Source organism: Oryctolagus cuniculus, chromosome 2, assembly GCF_051225735.1.
Source record: "Oryctolagus cuniculus isolate XC-2025 breed Fujian yellow rabbit chromosome 2, ASM5122573v1, whole genome shotgun sequence".
Taxonomy (NCBI): domain Eukaryota; kingdom Metazoa; phylum Chordata; class Mammalia; order Lagomorpha; family Leporidae; genus Oryctolagus; species Oryctolagus cuniculus.
The window spans coordinates 170,759,082-170,779,265 of record NC_142868.1 but is presented as its reverse complement, the minus strand read 5'-3'; the positions used below and the strand labels follow the sequence as shown (position 1 = coordinate 170,779,265).

General features: G+C 46.8%; 2 protein-coding genes across 10 annotated transcripts in view; one reads left to right on the top strand and one right to left on the bottom strand.

Moving 5' to 3' along the window:
- The window catches only part of CEBPZ (CCAAT enhancer binding protein zeta), a 24,380-nt gene extending 22,874 nt beyond the window's left edge, over positions 1–1,506 (bottom strand). The window contains exon 1 of one of the 2 annotated variants that reach the window (XM_002709920.6): positions 1,238–1,506. In XM_002709920.6, coding sequence (XP_002709966.4) covers positions 1,238–1,393 — 156 coding nt within the window. In that variant the 5' untranslated portion in view covers positions 1,394–1,506. The remainder of the gene's footprint in view (positions 1–1,237) is intronic. The other variant, XM_089327729.1, reaches the window with a different exon arrangement.
- NDUFAF7 (NADH:ubiquinone oxidoreductase complex assembly factor 7) lies at positions 1,460–20,184 on the top strand. 8 transcript variants are annotated; one of them, XR_016230469.1, is made up of 10 exons: positions 1,460–1,591; positions 1,885–2,048; positions 6,427–6,507; positions 7,165–7,275; positions 10,561–10,774; positions 11,772–11,830; positions 13,806–13,870; positions 17,781–17,924; positions 19,092–19,265; positions 19,752–20,184. XR_016230469.1 is itself a non-coding variant. In XM_002709761.6 (10 exons), exons 1-10 carry the CDS (start codon positions 1,537–1,539, stop codon positions 19,965–19,967), a joined length of 1,329 nt encoding a protein of 442 aa, XP_002709807.3. In that variant the 5' UTR covers positions 1,460–1,536; the 3' UTR covers positions 19,968–20,184. The 8 variants fall into 8 exon arrangements, 5 of the variants coding, with proteins under 5 accessions (XP_002709807.3, XP_051695660.3, XP_089183859.1 ...); XM_002709761.6 differs by having other exon boundaries at positions 13,806–13,916; XR_016230471.1 differs by lacking the exon at positions 11,772–11,830.

Sequence of the window (20,184 nt, the reverse complement as noted above, 5' to 3'; positions counted from 1 at the left end):
TCATACATGGATGATATGAGTGTAAACTGGCACAACCTCTAAAGAGGTCAGTTTACCAACTTCAGAGCATACACATCCTTTGATCCAGTAGTTTCATTTCTACAAATTTAGATCACACATATCCCTAGAAATGGGGGGAAATATGCTTAACATTATTCACTATAGTATTACTTAAAATAACAAAAAGACTGGCAACAACTTAAAATCCACAATAAATGGCTGGTTAGATGCAAAATATGGGTAGCTCTATGCACCATGGTACTATCTGTGTAAAACACAACACATATATATATATATATATTACATATGTAACTGTGTATTTGCTTGGAGAGGTACAGAATATTCATAGAAGATAAAAAACGCACTTGAAGAAATAAGTGTTCCCCAGAAGGGAAATGCCTGTTTAGAGATAAAAGTGGGAAAGGAGGCTTTTCACCACATAACTCTTTCCTCCTATAATTTTTGTTTCCTGTTTTTATATCACCTACTAAAACATTATATATAACCCAAGTCCAGAGCACACTGTGTAGGCTGCATTGGTCCTGCCTCTAACCTGCCTTCACTCACAAGAGTATATATATATAAAAAAAAGCCAAATCTTATCATGTATTTGCTTAAACATCTCGCAAAGATTTCGCATCAAATTTACAGCAAAAGCCGGCCCTCTTACTCCTGAGCCTATTTGTTGCTACTCTCTCCTTACCTCACCCTGCTTCAGCTACGCGGCATCTGCACCGCTCAGGGGACATGTCAGACACTCCCGCCTCCCTGCATTCGCTGTGCCATCTGACTAGACTGCACGCTACTTCTCCTTCAGGTTCTTGCTAAAACACCTCGGTGATGCGGCCCCGATCAAGTCACTTCAAACGGTACCGTCCGTCCTCTCTCATCCTCCTGGTTCACTCTTAAGCGGCCCAGAGCACTAACAGAAACGAGCATCCCTGGCGTTGAAAACATTCACGCCGCGAGGTCAGGACCGGGGAAAGTCCGTTCTCTCCGACCAGATGAAGTGACGGATGTTTCACGTCAACAGAAGGGGAGGATAGTCCACTACCCGAAAAAGGCATAAAAGATCAACCTGAAGGGTTCGATTCGTAAAAGGCAGTGGAGAGAAGTGCTGGAAATGCGACAAGCACATTCCGCGGCTGGGTGGTCCAGGATTCCTTTCCCTCTCGGCGCGAGCGGTGGGCTTTCCCCGGCCCCAGTCCCCGTTCCCCTGGGGCCCTCCGGCCCTTACTTTGGTGCCTCCGAGCCGTAACACTTCCTCCAGGGTGAACCCATTCTCGGCTTCTCCGCTATCATCCTCGTCCTCTTCGTCAGGATCGCCCACTGCTTCCTCCCCGCGCCAGGGCCGCTTGGCGTGGAACTCCAAACGCGCCTTGGGGGCAGCCATGACCAACGCGCCGCGCACGCAAGCGCCACAGCTCACTTCCGCTTGTCCCGTGACGTACTTCCTGCAGGGGGCGTGTTCTCTCCCGGAAATGGCTGCAATCCCCACCCCCCGGGGCGGTGCGTCCCCGGGCAGCCGAGCTCGGCATGAGCGTCCTGCTGCTGTCCGGTCGGGCTTGGCTGTGCTCTGCGGCGCGCGGGGGTAAGTGTCAGTGCTGCAGAACCCGTACTACTTGGGGTTCTGTCCCAGTTCTTCAGCTGGGGGCTTCTGGGGTCCGGACGCTCACATCCAGCTTGAGGCACTCTGGGTGGAGAGGAGTCTGGCCGCAGACGCCGGGGGGCTGCGTGGTGGGGGGAGAAGTCTCGACGCGCTTGGGCGTCCTCCGCACGGAGTCAGCCTGTGGGGTAAGGGTTAACGAAGTTGGGTTGAAAGGTGCTTGCTCGTGTGAAGACTGATATTCTCAATGGACCTGTTTAATCTGTTTTCTTCCCCAGTCTTTCCCTGTCTTTGGAGAGGGAAATGCTTTTGCACTGGGAATGAGCGGGCAGAAAAGAACCCGACGACGCCAATGCTGCGGCATCTGGTGTATAAAATAAAGTCCACTGGCCCCATCACTGTGGCCGAGTACATGAAGGAGGTGTTGACCAATCCAGCCAAGGTATGGGTCGGGGAGCCTAAGGATCGGCCGGTGCCGGCAGGTTTGCAAGGTGGGGTCAAGGCAGGGAGGCCTGAAGGTCCGCAGCCGCGCTCGGGGGTACCTAGGGAAGAGCCATCCCCGAAGACGTGGGAGTGGGTAAATTAATCTGTCAGTCGTCAGGGCTGGGTCACGTCGGCGGCAGCGCCTGAGAGCAGAGGGCAAGCTCCAAGGGTGTTTCAGAAGCAGAGTGAAGCCGCTCGGGTTTCTGTGGGGAGGGGCGGATGACTTTCCTGCAGTGCTGCTGGTGCATGGTGCATCGTCGCTGTTGGAGAAGGAAGTGCGGAGGGGGAGACCAGCTGCCTGGAATGCTGCCTGTGTCGGGATTCGGAAGCGTGTTGTATTCTGGTTTTCCTGAGAGTGGGGGGTCACGGTCGTTAGTGTTCTAGGGTGAAGCAGAGTCGCAGCTTTCTGACCTGCAAGCCCTACGGAGGCATTTGGGGAAAGCCTGTAGCCCTTTAGTTTGGAATATCTCACGTGTTGCTGGGTTGAGATGTGACATGGGGAATTCTGGGGTTGGGTTGGCCTATTGCAGTTGGATGTGGTGGAGTGACTCCTGCGCCCAGGGGTGTGTTAAAGGCAGGGGTCTTTAATGCCTGTGGGCAATGGCTGTGAGGGGGAGGCCTCACCTAGTGTGGTGGTAGTGGAAATGGGGTGACAAGTGGGTGACGGCGTTTGCTAGTGGATTGGTGTGGCAGGGTGAAAGAAAAGGTAGATTCATGACTGATTTCTGGATTTTTAGCTTGAGCAATTGATTGGGTGATGGTCGTGTTTTTGGTGTTGAGATTGAGACAAGAGGATTACGTTTGTAGGAGTCCTGAGAAAAGGATCTATATCAGGTGCTGAGTCTTACGCATACTGTGATGGCAATGATATTCAGGTGGAGATAGTAAGGGGGCAGTTGACTGTTAAGCGTGGAATTCAGGGGCCAGCACTGTGGCCTAGCAGGTAAAGCTACTGCCTGCTTCTTCCCATTTGGGTCCAGTTCTGGCTGCTCTACTTCTGATTTGGCTCCCTGCTAATGTGCCTGGGAAAGCAGAGGAGGATGGCCCAAGTACTTGGGCCCCTGCACCCACGTGGGAGACACAGAAGCTCCTGGCTCCTGGCTCTGGATCCGGAAGAAGCTCCTGACTTCAGACCAGTCTAGCTCTGGCCTTTGCGGCTCTTTGGGAAGTGAACCAGCAGATGGAAGACTTCTCTCTTTCTCTTTCTCTCTCTCTTTCCCTTTCTGTAACTCTGCCTTTCAAATAAATAGATCAAGGGGCTGGCGCTGTGACCCAGCGGGTTAAAGCCCTGGCCTGAAGCACCAGCATCCCATATGGGCGCTGGTTCTAGTCCCAGCTGCTCCTCTTCTGATCCAGCTCTCTACTATGGCCTGGGAAAGCAGTAGAAGATGGCTCAAGTCCCTGGGCCCCTGCACCCACGTGGGAGACACAGAAGAAGCTCCTGGCTCCTGGCTCCTGGCTTTGGATCAGCACAGCTCCGGCTGTTGCGGCCAATTAGGGAGTGAACCATCGGATGGAAGACTTCTCTTTCTGTCTTCTACCTCTCTCTGTAACTCTGTCTTTCAAATAAATAAAATAAATAAATCTTTAAAAAAGGGTGGAATCCAGAGGAAAGACTGGAGATGAGTAAATTTGGTTGTCATCAGTATGTACATGGTGTTAAATGGCAGAGAACCAGGGAGAAAGGACCTACAAAAAGGCAGGCCTCCCAGTAGTAAGATTTGGAATAAGTCCGGAATTCACGATTGAGGTCTGACAAAGATTTATTTATTTGAAAGCAAGGTGTGAGAGAGGTAGGTGCTGGCTTACTTCCTAAGTGATCTCAACTGCTAAGGCTGGGGCTGAGGCTGAGCCAGGAACCTGGAACTCCATCAGTGTCTCCCACACGGTTGCCGGGGCCCAAACACTGGGGCTGTCTTCCACTGTTTTCCCAGGTGCGTTAGCAGGGAACTGGATTAGCAGTGGAGCAGCTGGGACTGGATCTGGCACTCCTGTGGGATGCCAGCATCACATTCAGTGGCTTAACCCATTGTACCACAATGCTGTCCCTAGAGTTGGGGTCCTTACCCAAGAGACTCTTGATAGAAATGATTGGCCTCATGAACTTGGATGGGAAAAAATTTATGCCATTATTTTTATTGACTTACAACTGAAATTTAGCATTTCTTCTGTTATGAACTCAGGTAATGAGCAATATCTGTGACTTTGTCATCAGTGAAAATTGCTGATACTATTGCAGTACATCTGATATCGTCACAATACAGTGGTCATCACAGGCTTCTCAAAGTACCACTGTGCTCATTTCTACTTCAAAAACCTCATTAATCATTAGGTCTTTAGCTTGATTTTTTTAACTTTAATTTTTTATTTTTTGACAGGCAGAGTGGACAGTGAGAGAGAGAGACAGAGAGAAAGGTCTTCCTTTGCCGTTGGTTCACCCTCCAATGGCCGCCGCGGCCGGCGCACCGCACTGATCCAATGGCAGGAGCCAGGTACTTCTCCTGGTGTCCCATGGGGTGCAGGGCCCAAGCACTTGGGCCATCCTCCACTGCACTCCTGGGCCACAGCAGAGAGCTGGCCTGGAAGAGGGGCAACCGGGACTAGAACCCGGTGTGCCAGCGCCGCAAGGCGGAGGATTAGCCTAGTGAACCGCGGCATGGGCTTGATTTTGTTTTTTAAAATACTTGTAAAGAAGTATATATATAACCTTTCATTATATCATACCTTTAAACACTTGATAAATATTCAGTTGATTTCTTCTGTCATTCTGTGTGTTTTAAGTTCTGTGCATATAAAAACATTTTATGAAAGGATCTACTGTAGGCTTCACTAAGCTACTGCAGTGGTTTGTACCACATGGAGGAGTTGGACACTCCTGAAATGCTGACCTATGAAGGAAAAGAGGACAACTAGAAGGGAGATGCTGTGTGGAGTGGAAAGCAATATTTTTAAGATAGGAATGAGTTGATTTCTTTTTTTAAAGATTTATTTATTTATTTGAAAGGCAGAGTTAGAGAAGTCTTCCATCTGCTGGCCCACTCTCCAAATAGCTGCAATGGCTGGAGCCAGGAGCCTGGGGTTTCTTCTGCGTCTCCCACGCAGATGCAGGGGCCCAAGGACTTGGGCCATCTTCTACTGCTTTCCCAGGCCACAGCAGAGAGCTGGATCAGAAGTGGAACAGCTGGGACTCAAACTGGTGCCCATATGAGATGCTGGCACTGCAGGCAGTGGCTTTACCCACTGCACCAGAGCACTGGCCCCTTGATTTGTTTTAATGCTGAGGGGGAAATGGTGAAGCTGTCACAGAAGAGAGATGGTAAGAATGAGATGATAAGATGTTGAGTGAAGATGGCAACTCAGCACAGTGCAGGGGTTAGGAGTGGGTCAGAAGGGAAGGTGCAGGGATTTCACCCTGGTGAGTTCCTCGGTGAGAACAGGGGCAGGTGGGAAGCTGAGGAAGTATGCTTGTATAACATTCTCCCTTCCTGCCTGGGAACCGGAGCCTGTGTCACAGCAGAGAGTGAGGTGCTGGAGTGAGGGGCTTGTTTAACAGAGTTGTCAGTGCTTTTTGGAGATTTGACATTCTGTGAAAATTCAGGCCAGGATGCTAAGTGACACATAGTCCTGTCCCCCAGGGAACTGTTCTTTCTGGCGAAGAACACAGGTGCATGAGTCAGGTCAGGAAGGAAGCCCTGGAACAGGCTGGAGGACTGGAGGAGGAGGTTGGCGGAAGTGGATTTGAGTAGATTCAAAGGATGCGTGTAAGATTGCCAGGGAGAAACGAAGGGAGTAGGGTGCGACTTTTAATAACCTGGATGTGTGGACAAGTGGAGCTTATTTGAAAAAGAAAAGCTTTTAATTTGTGATGCATGCTTACGTAGAAAACGGTATAACTTGCAAGCATGCAGCTCGAGGAGTTTTCATCAAGTGGAGACTCTCATGTAACCAGCTCCCGGGGCAGAAGGCAGAACCTTATCAGTAGGCAAGGCTAGTTTGAAATGGAAAGTCAGGGTTGTGGAGAGGAGCCTGGAGGGGCAGGCAGGGTGTTAGTGTGTTAGGTTGTGGGAGCAGGGAGGGAGGAAGGGTGTGGAGTGTAGGGATAGAGTGCAGCACTCCCACCTTTAGTCAGAGTAACTTTTTTTTTTTTAAACCAGATCTGCAAGATAATGATTGATTTGTAAAATTTAAGTAAAGACACTATATTTATCCTTCTCAGCAGTATTTAGAGAAAGAAGTTTCCTGCTAGGCAATTATTTCATTATATACATTATTGTAAGAATTTGGAGGTGGTCTGAAAAGCCTTCTTTGAAATCAATTTGTTTTCTCTTTTTACTCAGGGATATTATGTGTACCGTGACATGCTGGGAGAAAAAGGAGATTTCGTTACTTCACCTGAAATAAGTCAGATCTTTGGGGAGGTAATATCCAATGTAAATTATGAAAGAAACTCATACTGTAGCTTGGGAGCAGATCAAATTGTATTTCTGTCACTGTCCTATAGACTGATTGATCACAGTTTTGGCTTTTTAGCATATACAGAGGAAATGGAAAGGCAATAGAGCAAGGCACATGGTGGTGAGGACATTTGAGAAGTTGATAGTTCACTCTGGAAAAGGTAATGGAGAGGTGAGAGGGACAGGTGAAGGGAAGAAGCAGAAGTACCTTTGATGAATTTAGAAACAGGTAGTGCACAAGATGCGTTAGAACCTTGGTATTAAACAACCAAGTATACCTAAGAGCCACTTAATTATTTAAATCAGGTGAATATGAAGAAATGGCATAATACCATTTCATATATGTATATTTGCTTTCAAATGCTAATACCTTTCCATAAGTGGTATCTTCTTACCTGTGTCCTGGGACTTTTATATCCCTTTATTAAGCTTCTAATGGTGTGTATTGTCACATGGCCCCTGTGAAGTTCCTGTGTGTGTATCCAAATATGTCCATGTTAAATAACCTAGATATGGTTGTTTGTAAATTTTGGGGGGGGGGGGGCACAGTGTGTGTAACTATGTGGAATCTTGTGGTATACTTTTATACTTTATATTTTAATTTTTTTTTCTGTGTCACAGCTGCTAGGGATATGGTTCATTAGTGAGTGGATGGCCACTGGAAAAAGTGCAGCTTTCCAGCTGGTGGAACTGGGCCCTGGTAGGGGAACCCTCGCAGGGGATATTTTGAGGGTGAGTAATAAGAGTGTGTCTCTAAGTCCAGTGTACGTTGTATTAGATTTTGGTTACCACAGCAAAATCCCTCAGGCGACTAACTTTGTAAACAGAAAAAGAATTTAGGCTTACAAATTCGGGGGTGCAAGTCCAAGATTGGGCAGCTGGTGAGGGTCCGGAAGGTAATTGCAGAGCTTCTGTGGAGGACGGGTTGCCTGGCAGGCCAGGAAGCAGGGGGGTGGGCTCAAACTCGGGCTTTGACATTGATCCATTTGTGTGAAGTCAGGACGTCACATGAAGACCACCTCCATGGAGCACAGCCCCACTGACCTCACTCCAGGGTCTCCTGTGAGGCCCCACCTCCTAAGAATTCCACCACCTGCCAGTAGTACCACCCTAGGGACCAAATCTTATTTTTTAATTTGTCTGAAAGGCAAAGAGACACTGAGAGAGACTGGGACAGCACAGATGCCCACAATGGCCAAGGCTGGGTCAGCCCAAAGCCAGATGGTGGGAACTCAATCCAGGTTCCCCCACAACTCTCTGAGCCATCACCTGGTGTCTCTGAGGTTGTGTGTTAGCAGGAAGCTGGCCTTGGGGGTGGAGCAGAGATTTGAGCCCAAGCTCTTTGAATCAGCATTCAGGCATCCCAGCTGGCCTTTTATCTGCTCTGCCAGATGCCTGCCACTGTTTGTATTTGGGTTTTACTTTTGAGGGATTTTTCTGGTGGGACGTTTTTCCCAATTTCATCTCAAAACTCAATTTGGGGGGCCGGTGTTGTGGCGTAGCAAGTAAAGCCTCTGCCTACAGCGCTGGCCATCCCATATGGGCACTGGTTCGAGACCCAGCTGCTCCACTCTGATCCAGCTCTCTGCTAATGGCCTGGGAAAGCAGCAGAGGGTGACCAAATGCTTAGGCCCTTGCACCCACTTGGAAAATCTGGAAGAAGCTCCTGGCTTGGGCTTTACCCAGCCTTGGCTGATGTAGCCATTTGGGGAGGGAACCAGTGGGTGGAAGATCTCTCTCTGTCTCTTCCTCTTGCTCTCTGTGTAACTCTTTCAAATAAATAAATTTGTTTTTTTTTTTTTTTAAAGATTTATATATTTATTTGAAAGGCAGAGTTGCAGAGAGAGAGAGAGGTCTTCCGTCTGCTGGTTTACTTCCCAAACAGCCACAACAGCCAGAGTTGGGCTGATCTGAAGCCAGGAGCCTGGAGCTTCTTCTGGGTGTCTCACATGGGTGCAAGGGCCCAAGAACTTGGGCCATCTTCCACTGCTTTCCCAGGTACATCAGCAGGGAGCTGGATTGGAAGTGGAACAGCCAAGACTCGAACTGGCCACCCATATGTGATGCCAGAACTGAAGGTGGAGGCTTTACCTGCTACACCACAGCACCAGCCCTAATAAATCTTTTTTTTTGTTTTTAAAAAATCCTCAAATTTGGAGAAATCATTCTGTATTTACATATTCATACCTTAAAAGTAAGAGGCAAATGACCAATGAGAATTAAATTCAGATGAAGAGTAGAGATGTACTTTTTTCTTTTTGGCATTAAATTTTAGCATTAAATATTGGCAAAACACTATTTTTTCCTCCCCTGTATGTTTATAACAGTAAAAATATATTGTGTAGCTAAGAAAAATTAAAATGTGATAGGATTGTGGAGCTAACTTTTTGAGTTATCGCTTCCATTAACGTTCCCTTTAAAGATTTATTTATTTGAAAGGCAGATTTATAGCAAGAGAGTGGGAGACAGCTCTTCCATCTGCTGGGACACTCCCCAGATGGCGGCAATGGTCAGGCTGGTCCTGTCGGAAGCCAGGATCTTCTTGTGTCTCCCCTGTGGGTGCTGGGGCCCAAGCACTTGGGCCATCCTCCACTGCTTTCTCAGGTGCATTAGCAGGGAGCTGGATTGGAAGAAGAGAAGCTGAAATTCAAAGTGGTGCCCATACAAGCCGGCACTGCAGGTGGTGGCTTTTCCTGGTACGCCACAACACTGGCCCCTGTCGTTAACATTGAATTCCCTGAGAACATCTCATCTCAAAGATAAGATTATTTCAGAGACATGGAGGCTTTGCTAAAGCTATGTACATTTTATTTCTGTGTCTATTTTTTTTTTAAGATTGAGTTTGTTTGTTTATTTCAAAGGCAGAGAGTTACAGAGAGAGGAGGAGAGACAGATCTTCCATCTGCTGGTTCACTCCCGAAATGGCTGCAATGGTCAGGACTGAGCCAGACCAAAGCCAGGAACTTCATCCAGGTCTCCAGGGCCGAAGTACTGGAGCCATTCACACTGCTTCCCCAGGTGCATTAGAAGGAAGCTGGACTCTGCTATGGCCTGGGAGAGCAGTGGAAAATGGCCCAAGTCCTTGGGCCCCTGCACCCACATGGGAGACCTGAAAGAAGCTCCTGGCTTCAGATCAGCACAGCTCTGGCCGTTGTGGCCATTTGGGGAATGAACCAGCAGATGAAAGACCTCTCTCTCTGTCTCTCCCTCTCACTGTAACTCTACCTCTCAAATAAATAAATAAAATCTTAAAAAAAAAAAAGGGGGTGGGGAGCTGGATCAGAATAGAAACAGTTGGGACTTGAAGGGTGAGCATATGGGATGGCAGCATCACAGGCAGTGGCTTAACCTGCTTTGCCACAGTGCCAGCCCCCCATGGAAGTGTTTTTAAAACAATATAATCTAGGCCGGCGCCATGGCTCACTTGGCTAACTCTCTGCTTGCGGTGCCGGCACCCCAGGTTCTAGTCCTGGTCGGGGCGCCGGATTCTGTCCCGGTTGCTCCTCTTCCAGTCCAGCTCTCTACTGTGACCCGGGAAGGCAGTAGAGGATGGCCCAAGTGCTTGGGCCCTGCACCCACATGGGAGACCAGGAAGAAGCACGTGGCTCTTGGCTTCGGATCAGTGCAGCTCCAGCCATAGCGGCCATTTGGGGAGTGAGCCAATGGAAGGAAGACCTTTCTCTCTGTCTCTCTCTCTCACTGTCTAACTCTGCCTGTCCAAAAAAAAAAAAAAAAAAAAAAAATATATATATATAATCTAAACCATTGTTTGTTATTGGATCTAATCTTGTATTTTCATTTGTTAATCATAATTTATCATTAGGAAGCCAAATTATGCATCATTCACTTCTTACACAGATTATGCTTAAGAACTCTAGTAGGTTCTTATAAACTCCTGGAAAGCAGCCCGGGTAAAGGAACAAATCATTTTGCTACTAAATATTTCTAAGTTACTGAGGTAAATGGTTAGAAAATTTAAAATCTACTTACTGATTTTTTTTTTCCTTTTGTAACTAGGTGTTTAATCAGCTTGGATCTGTGTTGAAAAACTGTGACATTTCCATACATCTGGTGGAGGTGAGCCAAAAACTAAGTGAGATTCAAGCAGTGACGCTGACTGAAGAGAAGGTCCCGTTAGAGCGGAATGCTGACTCCCCAGTGTACATGAAAGGTGTTTCTAAGACTGGGATTCCAGTTTGCTGGTACCGAAATCTGCAAGATGTCCCAAAAGGTAATTACATTGACTAGTGGAAGAATTTTAATCACAGCCCCTAACGGTAGTGATAGATAACCATAACCTTTTACTTTGGGTTACTGTTGCCAATTCCCTTATCCTAGAGTAATTATTTTTGTAGAAACAGCATTGTAGTAGAAGCTGGCCTAGCCTGACATGCAGGAGCAGTGTGTTTCGTGTGGATCTCCACTATAAGTGCCAGCATTTCCCTTGGGCCGAGGTGGTCCTGATGATGAGGCGGCAGCTCAGCGCAGCTGGGGCTGAAGGCAGGGCGTTGGTTGACAGGCATAGTTTAATCATTTCATCTTCAAAGTCCTTTCTTGCCTAAAGGCTCGCAGGGTGTGGTGATAAAATCCTGCGCTGCTGTGCATCTCCTTTTAGAGAGGCCTGGCTGAAACTTTTGTTTTTTTCAAGATTCATTTTAATGTATTTGAAAGGCTGAGTTAGAGAAAAAGAGAGAGGTCTTCTATCTGCTGGTAGGCTCAAGCACTTAGGCCATCTTCCACTGCTTTCCCAGGGCATTGCGTTAGAGGGAGCTGGATCGGAAGTGGAGCAGCTGAACCGGCACCCAAGTAGGATGCTGGCGCTGCAGATGGCAGCTTTACCCGCTACGCCACAGCGCCGGCCCCCCTGGCTGAGACTTAAAGTGGAGATATGATCTGCAGCAAGGCACCTAAAGCTTTCTAGATAATTTTAAGAAATTCAGATTCTCTTGCAGGTAACACATTTGAGTTCTGATTTCTTTGAGTTAGCACTGACTAAAAGATTTAACTGATACTCCAGTATTTCAGTTCTCTGTTACATGAAGAATGAGAACAATCATAACTCATCATGTGCTCTACAGAGTAGGTTTCCACAAAGAGGAGAATTCTGTGGTAGTGATGATAATGGAAGCATCACAGGTCACAGTATTGAGCTAGGCAGTTTATTTTTTATAGTTGAAAAGAATTTTAAGATGCTGAAACATTGATTATTTTCTTCTCTTTTAAAATAGGATACAGCTTTTATCTTGCACATGAATTCTTCGATGTTCTTCCTGTGCATAAGTTTCAGGTATTGGAGAAAAACCTCAAGTATTTTTTTAAAAAAGATTTATTTTATTTATTTGAAAGAGTTACAGAGAAAGTTAGAGAGGTCTTCCATCCACTGGTTCACTCCCCAGATGGCCGCAACAGCCGGAGCTGTGCTATCCAAAACCAGGAGCCAGGAACTTTTTCTGGGTATCCCACATGGGTGCAGGGGCCAAAGGACTTGGGCCATCTTCTACTGCTTCCCCAGGCCATAGCAGAGAGCTGGATTGGAAGAGGAGCAGCCAGGACTAGAACTGGCACCCATAGAGGATGCCGGTGCCTTAGGCCAGGGCTTTAATATGCTGTGCCACAGCACCGGCCCCTCAAGTTTTTAATTGAGTAACAAAAGGCCTGCAGTTGCAAGAATGCACATGTATTTACTTGGTCTGTGAACATTGTTTATTAAGATTATTTTTAACCTTTATTTGATTAACAAATGATTGAAAAACAAAAATATTAAATTGTTAATGTTTCTGGGGGAATTATTTAGAATAAAAGAAAAATTTGAGAGAGAGAGAGACACACACATCTCTCCCATCTGCTGATTCACTCTCCAATTTCCTGCAACAGCCAAAGCTGGAAGCTGGGAATTCAATCTAGACCTCCCATGTGGATGTGTCAGGGACCCAGTTACTTTAACCATCACCTCTCCCCAGGGTCAACGTGAGCAGGCAGGTGGGATCAGGAGCCAGAGCCTGGGCTGAGCCCAGGTAGTCCAATGTGGGAGGCATATGTCTCAACGTTCGACTAGATCACCCTGATGGTTAAGAATTCTTGGCCGGCCCCGCAGCTCACTAGGCTAATCCTCTGCCTTGCGGCGCTGGCACACCGGGTTCTAGTCCCGGTCGGGGCGCCAGATTCTGTCCCAGTTGCCCCTCTTCCAGGCCAGCTCTCTGCTGTGGCCCGGGAGTGCAGTGGAGGATGGCCCAAGTGCTTGGGCCCTGCACCCTATGGGAGACCAGGAGAAGCACCTGGCTCCTGCCATCAGATCAGCGCGGTGCGCCGGCCGTGACGGCCATTGGAGGGTGAACCAACGGCAAAGGAAGACCTTTCTCTCTATCTCTCTCTCTCACTGTCCACTCTGCCTGTCAAAAAAAAAAAAAAAAAATTAAATAAAAAAGAAAGAATTCTTAGTTCTTCTGGGATGAAGTGGGGGAATGGAAGGTGCTAAGGGGTTGTATGGGTAGTAAAGGATTCCTTTTAGCAAAATTTTAAGATTCCAAAGATCAGAATTTTTCTTTGTTCTTTGTGAGAGGAAATTTAAGGTTTGGTGGCAGTATATTTCTGCCTACTGTGTTTTTTTTTTTTTACAAACAGAGTTAGAGAGAGAGAAAGATCTTCCTTTTTTCTGTTGGTTCACCTCCCAAATGGCCGCTAAGGCCTGCGCTGTGCCGATCCGAAGCCAGGAGCCAGGTGCTTCTCCTGGTCTCCCATGGGGTGCAGGGCCCAAGCACCTGGGCCATCCTCCACTGCACTCCCTGGCCACAGCAGAGAGCTGGCCTGGAAGAGGGGCAACCGGGACAGAATCCGTCGCCCCGACCGGGACTAGAACCCGGTGTGCCGGCGCCACAGGCGGAGGATTAGCCTACTGAGCCGCGGTGCCGGCCTCTGCCTGCTGTTAACTCCTGTGGCTCAGAGCAGTTCTCACCGAGGTGCACTCGTGTGTTCACAAGCGTGTGGTAGTCAGCTCCTGGTTCATTTCCGTTTGGGAGGCCCTGCCCATGCTCCTTGCTTTTTCTCATCGCCTGCTCCGTTACTGTTTCTCATGCATCAGCAGTGCACACCTGCCGTCTGCTCAGAGTCGTTCCAAGGAAATGCAGTGAAGCATTTGAGGTTTTACACAGTGAGGTGTTTGTTCTTCTACATGTATCTGCTACTGATTTTCTGAGGAGAAAGCTAATAGTTATTTTTGGTAGAGGCGATTTTGAGAACTTACAAAAATGTGTTTTGTTGTTTAGAAAACTCCACAAGGATGGCGAGAAGTGCTCATCGATACTGATCCGCAAGTTTCTGATAAACTGAGGTTTGTCTTGGCGCCTTGTGCCACCCCAGCAGAAGCCTTCATACACGTAGGAATACAGTTTTTTTTCTCTGTTTCTTTTATTGCTAATAATCTTCCAAGTCTGATTTCTGAGTTACTGTTTTACAGTCCCCTTACAGGCAGAGTTGCTAGGAACAGATGAGTGGTTTTTATTTATTTTTTAAAGATTTATTTATTTATTAGAAAAGCAGGGTTATAGAGACAGAGAGAGAGGTGTTTCATCTGCTGGTTCACTCTCCAAATTGCCACGACAGCTGAAGCTGGACTGATCTGAAGCCAGGAGCTTCTTGCGGGTCTCCCACACGGTGCAGTGGCCCACGGACTTGGGCCATCATCTGCTTTCTCAGGCCACAGCAGAGAGCTGGGTTGGAAGAGGAGCAGCCGGGACTTGAACCGGTGCCCACATGGGAAGCTGGTACTGCAGGCGGCGGCCCCAAGAAGTTTTTATTGATAGTGAAAAGTGCAGAGGATCTAGAGCGAAGAAAATGGGTTACAATCATGTCTTAAGTGTGTGGCCTTGATGTCATGTAACGACGGAAAATCAGTCAGCTCCCACTCAGCAGAGTCGGTGCCTGCTCTGCTTCCAGACTGTCGGGTGGCGGTAATGTTGTCCACTTGGTGGGAAGAGTGTGACGTCTGTGGGAGCAGGCTAGCACAGACTGTAGTAAAGTAACGCTGGCAGCTGGTAACAGTTTGCATGTGTTACTCTGTATTTTATCATTCTCAAAACAACTGTTAAGTTTCATCACCACTGCTGTCCTTGGGCCGGAGTGTGCCTTCTTTCCCATGCTTCCACCCGGGTCTAAATTTGATTCTTGACTGCTTTCTATGGGTTTCGAGGAATGATCACAAGAGCCTGTGCACTTTGGTGTTGTATCTATTACTTATTTGAAAGACACAGAGACAGAGATCTTCTATGTGCAGGTCTACTCCCCAGATGCCTCCAATAGCCAGGGCTGGGCCAGGTTGAAGCCAGGAGCATTGAACCTGATCATGTGGGTGGCAATAACCGGTTATTTGAGCTGTCACTACTGTCTTCTAGAGTCTTCATTAGTAGGAAGCTGGAATTGGAAGCGGGACCAGGACTCGAACCCAGGCACTCCAGTATGTGATGCGAGGGTCCCAACTGGTGCCCTACCTGTTGCACCAGATGCCCATCCTGGTTGTTTAAAGATTCAGGAAAAAACGTGTATTTCTCAGGAATGTTTGGGCCTTGGATTGCCTGCTTTTTATACTGTGTTTTTAAAAGTATTTAAGTGTAGTGAGCATTTTTTTGTTTGTTTTCAATTAAAATTTTGTAAAGGATGGTTAAGATGGAAGTGATACTAGTCCTTTTTAAAGAATATTTATTTATGTGAAAGGCAGAGATAGAGTGAGGGAGAGACAGAGAGGTCTTCCATCTTCTGGTTTCATTCGCAAATGGCTGCAATGGCAGGGACTGGGCTGGTCCAAAGCCAGGAGCCAGGAGCTTCCTCTAGGTCTCCCACATGGGTACAGGGGCCCAAGCACTTGGGCCATCCTCTGCTGCTTTCCCTGGTGCATTAGCAGGGAGCTGGATCAGAAGTGGAGCAGCTGGGACTTGAACCAGGGCCTATGTAGGATGCCAGTGCTGTGGTTCCTGCCTCTATACCTTTTTTTTTTCCAGCTCAAAGATTTCTACTTTTTGAGCTGTAACTAAGAACTTCTCAAAAGTTAGCCATTTTTAAAAGCTTGCGAAGCCTATGCATTAAATTTTTTCTGCAAAGTATAAGTTATCAGGTTAAAACATCAATGCTTTTATTTTGTCATATTCTCAATACCTAATTGACAAATTCATAGAGCTACTAAGAGCTGAGTGCCTGGGCCTGGGAGTTAGGATTCTTTGTAAACTCGGATGTGATGAGCACTGACGTAGGAGGGAGGGACGTCCCCCTTTCTGTGGGTGGGGCGAGTGGTAGCACAGCCTGGCACCTCGGTGCAGAGCAGGCTGCGATGAGAGGGAGCCTGGCCTCAGGAAGCGGACTCATGGTTCTCATGTGAAACCGCAGTCATTTGTTTAACAGCACTAGAGGTTAAGTGGTTATTACTTTATTTAATCCTCACAATTGACACATGTAAGTATAAAGAAACAGCCAGGAAGGTTAAGTGACTTCATCTCCTAATAAGCCGAGATCCGACTCTGAATCGGACTCTGCACCTGTTGTGTGAGTCTGTGCCGTGCTAGGCAGAAACATGAGGGCGAGTCATTAGTTCATGTTAGTAGAGGGGTAAGAGGGACCAGAAGTACACCAGTCAAGTTGATACGTGTTGTCATTTTACATTTTACTTAATAGTTGAACGTATTGGCTAATAAAGCTCTCAGGTACATTGGCACCTGTTTGTTAGCTGATGTTTCTGGATACACGTCCTGTTGCTGGGAGACTTTGTGTCCCAACAGATGGCTTCATAATATACTTAATAGGGTCTGTTTTGTTATGTTGGATTTATATCATTTAGTCTTTCAGCATAATTTTTTAGAAGTCTATATTTTTTTTAATTTATTTACTTGAAAGAGTTACACACAGAGAGGAGAGGCAGAGAGAGAGGTCTTCCATCCGCTGGTTCACTCCCCACGTGGCCACAAAGGCCTGAGCTGTGCCAATCTGAAGCCAGGAGCCAGGACTTGGGCCATCTTCCACTGCTTTCCCAGGCCATAGCAGAGAGCTGGATCGGAAGTGGAACAGCCAGGTCTTGAACTGGTGCCCATATGGGATGCCAGCACTGCAGGCGGCAGCTCTACCCACTACACCACAATGTTGGCCCCGAAATCTGTTTCTTTGTAAAGTTTTCATTTTATTTGAAAGGTAGGGTAGGGTTGGGGAGATCTTTCATCTGCTAGTTCACTAAGTGCCTGCAACAGCTGGGGCTGGGCCAGGCTGCAGTTTGGAGCCCAGATTTGGATGCAGATCTCCCATGTGTGTGGCAGGGACCCGAGTTCTTGAGCCATCATCTTCTGCCTTCCAGGGTACACATTAGCAGGAAGCTGTGATAGGCAGCAGAGCTGAGACTCAGTATGGGATATCCCAAGTGACGTGCTAACCACTGCACCAGTTGCTGCTTCTCAGCACAATTTTTTTGGTTTGTTGATAGAGTGACAGAGTGAGAGACAGATTTTCCATCTAGTTGTTCACTTCCCAGATGGCTTCAGCAGCCAGGGAGACAGGAACTAAAAAACTACTTGGGCCATTATATGCTGCCTCACAGGCATATTAGCAGGGACACGGCCTGGAAGTAGGGCAACTGGAACTCGAACTGATGCTTAGATATGGGACGCCAGCATTCCAGGCAGCAGCTTAGCCCCCTGCATCAGAGTGCTGGCCCTCCTAGCACCATTTCTTTTTTTAAAGATTTATTTATTTGGAAGAGAGTAGAGAGGGAGAGATACCATCCATCTGCTGGTTCACTTCCCAAATGGCTACAATGGCCAGGGCTGGGCCAGGCTGAAGGCAGGAGCCTGGAACTCTGACAATTTTAAAAGTGCCTGTTATGTGCCAGGCACTGTTCTTGGCAAAATAAAAATATTTTTTTCCATGTTTTAAACCCAGTGGCATGTATTTATAAGACTTACCATAACTAAGTAATTTTACATAAATGAAGTGATAATGTTCTTGGGTTTCTGGGGTTTCGGAAGGCATGCATCTTTTTTATTAAATAGATCAACATGTCTTTGTAAATTTAGTGAACAGCGTCAAACGACCCAGGAGTTCTGTTTCAGAAAACGGATGCCCATGAGTGTAGAGAACATGAGTATGTTGAGAAGGCATTTATTTTTATTGTAACTCAGAAATGCTTATTGTAGACAGAGCCAAGAATCCCTGAAGTAGCATTTCTTTGACAGGATTTGTTTTGACTCTTTCAACTGTTCCTTTACCAGCACGATGAAAAAAGGGATCACGTTGAAGTGTGTCCTGACGCCGGTGTCGTCATTCAGGAACTTTCTCAACGTATTGCACTGACTGGAGGTGCTGCGCTGATTGCTGATTACGGCCATGATGGAACAAAGACGGATACCTTCAGAGTATGTGTAACTCAGTTACTTGCTTTATAAGGATTTCATTGCTAGAGGGAATCTCATTGAGGATTAAAAAAAAAAAAAAAAAAAAAAAAAAAAACACCAAAAACTTATTTATTTTCAAGGCAGAGGGACAGAGAAGGGGGCAGTGTGGAGAGACACGTCTTCATCTGCTGACTCATTCCCCAGATGGCTGCAACAGCCGGGACTGGGCCAGGCCGAAGCCAGGAGCCTGGAGCCCATCCCAGTCACGCATGTGAGTGGCAGGGGCCCACAGTTTTGAGCCATCTTTTGCTGCTCTCCCAAGTGCATTAGCAGGGAGCTGGATTAGAAGTGGGAGGTAACTGGCACTCTGATATGGGATGCTGGCATCCCAAGTGGAGGCCTAACCTGTGCCAAAACGCCCGCCCCTCATTGAAGACATACCAGAATAATACAAAGGGAAAGAGGTCTTCAGTTTCTTAAACTTTTCTGCATTGTCTACATTCAGAGGTTTTCTTGATACTTATCTGCAGTTAACCTAGCTGTAGTAGTCAGACTTTTTAAATCACATTTTTGATAGATCTTTCTCTTGAAATGTATTTTTACCTTTCCTAAACATGGATTCTTAATGTTCTTCAGTCAGTTCTGTTCAGTTATACAGCTACTTGACTGAAACGCATTTAACTATTTGCTACTAGTCATTTTCTGCATGTGGTGGTTCTGAATTTATGAGTTTATTGTATCTCAAAGCAACCTGGAGCGTTTGTTATATGCAATTCCCTAGCTCACCTCCAGGATTTTGACTGATCACGTCTGGGTGGAGTCCAGTAACACCAGGCGATTCAGACACACGTGGCTGATGGAGATCCTCTGTAAAACACGGCTGAGACTCTGATAACCTGCCCATCCGAGAATAAGGTGTCATTCAGCACCACAATCTTCAGTGAAAATGTTAAATAATGTGAAGGGCAGTATCTGTTGCCACCCCAACTGTCTACTTTATATCTGATTTTCCACACAGCATCTTACTTGAAAAGGTGCTCCTGTGTAGTGTCTATTGTGAATCACAGGGTTAGGCCATGTGTTCCTTGTTAGGAGCTGCCGCGTAAAGATGTGCTAACACGATAGTGTGTGTCTAACCTTGCGAGTGGTAACCATAAAAGGGTAGGAATGCCTTTCTCTGTGTTGCAGGGATTCTGTGGCCACAAGCTGCATGATGTGTTGATCGCCCCAGGAATGGCAGACCTAACAGCTGACGTGGACTTCAGTTACCTGCGCAGAATGGCACAAGGACAAGTAGCCTCGCTGGGCCCAATAACACAACAAACATTTTTAAAAAATATGGGCATTGATGTTCGGCTGAAGGTATACGTCACTCTCATTAATATTTTTCATAGTGTTTTGAAAATGACTCTAAACAGTAAGGTCAGCCGGCCCTAAGGTTCCTTTGGCCAGATGCTTTGTGCTCCAAGCTTTTCAGTAAGTAGTGCAGGAGTTTGTGACCAGACAGCTGGAGGGTGGCACAGCCTGGCGATTCTCCATGAGAGAGAATTAACACTTCAAATAGTGTTCCTGTTTACTAAAAAAATCATACTCATGGCTATGAATTTTCTAAGGCTCTTCCAAAAATACTTAAACCTTCTTGGACATCAAACCATTTGGGACTATTGGTTAAAAATGCAAATCGCAGCAAACTGCAGTTTTCAGTAAGTACCCCTGATCCTTAGGTAGGTAAGTAGGAATCCCATTGTGAGCACTGCCTCACTGGGGTACCGGACTCATCTGCACTGCTACATGTAACTGGCACTCTCTTCTACTCAATCTTTTTGCTGAGTCAGGTTTTCTTTTCAGATTCTTGCAGATAAATCACACGAGCCTTCAGTTAGGGAACAGTTACTTCAGGGATATGATATGCTCATGAACCCTAAGAAGATGGGAGAAAGATTTCACTTTTTTGCGCTGCTGCCTCATCAGAGACTCCGTGGTGGAAGTCACCAGACAGAAGCACGGCCGTCAAGACCCTCTGTGGCGCCTGTGGCTGGCTTTGCTGACCTTGCTTGGAGGTGATGCTTCAGATTGGCCTTGTTACCCCTCAGTCTGCCCAAGAACTCAGAATAAAGGGAGCACATTTCCTACACTGCAGCTGACACAGTGGTGGTTTACCTCTTCACTGCCAATAAAAGTATCCCATGTTGTGTGTAATACGAAGTTAGAAAAGTTTTAGGGTTGTGACCAAGTCTTCGTACAAATATATGTTCTTGATTAAATGCAATAATTGTGAAAA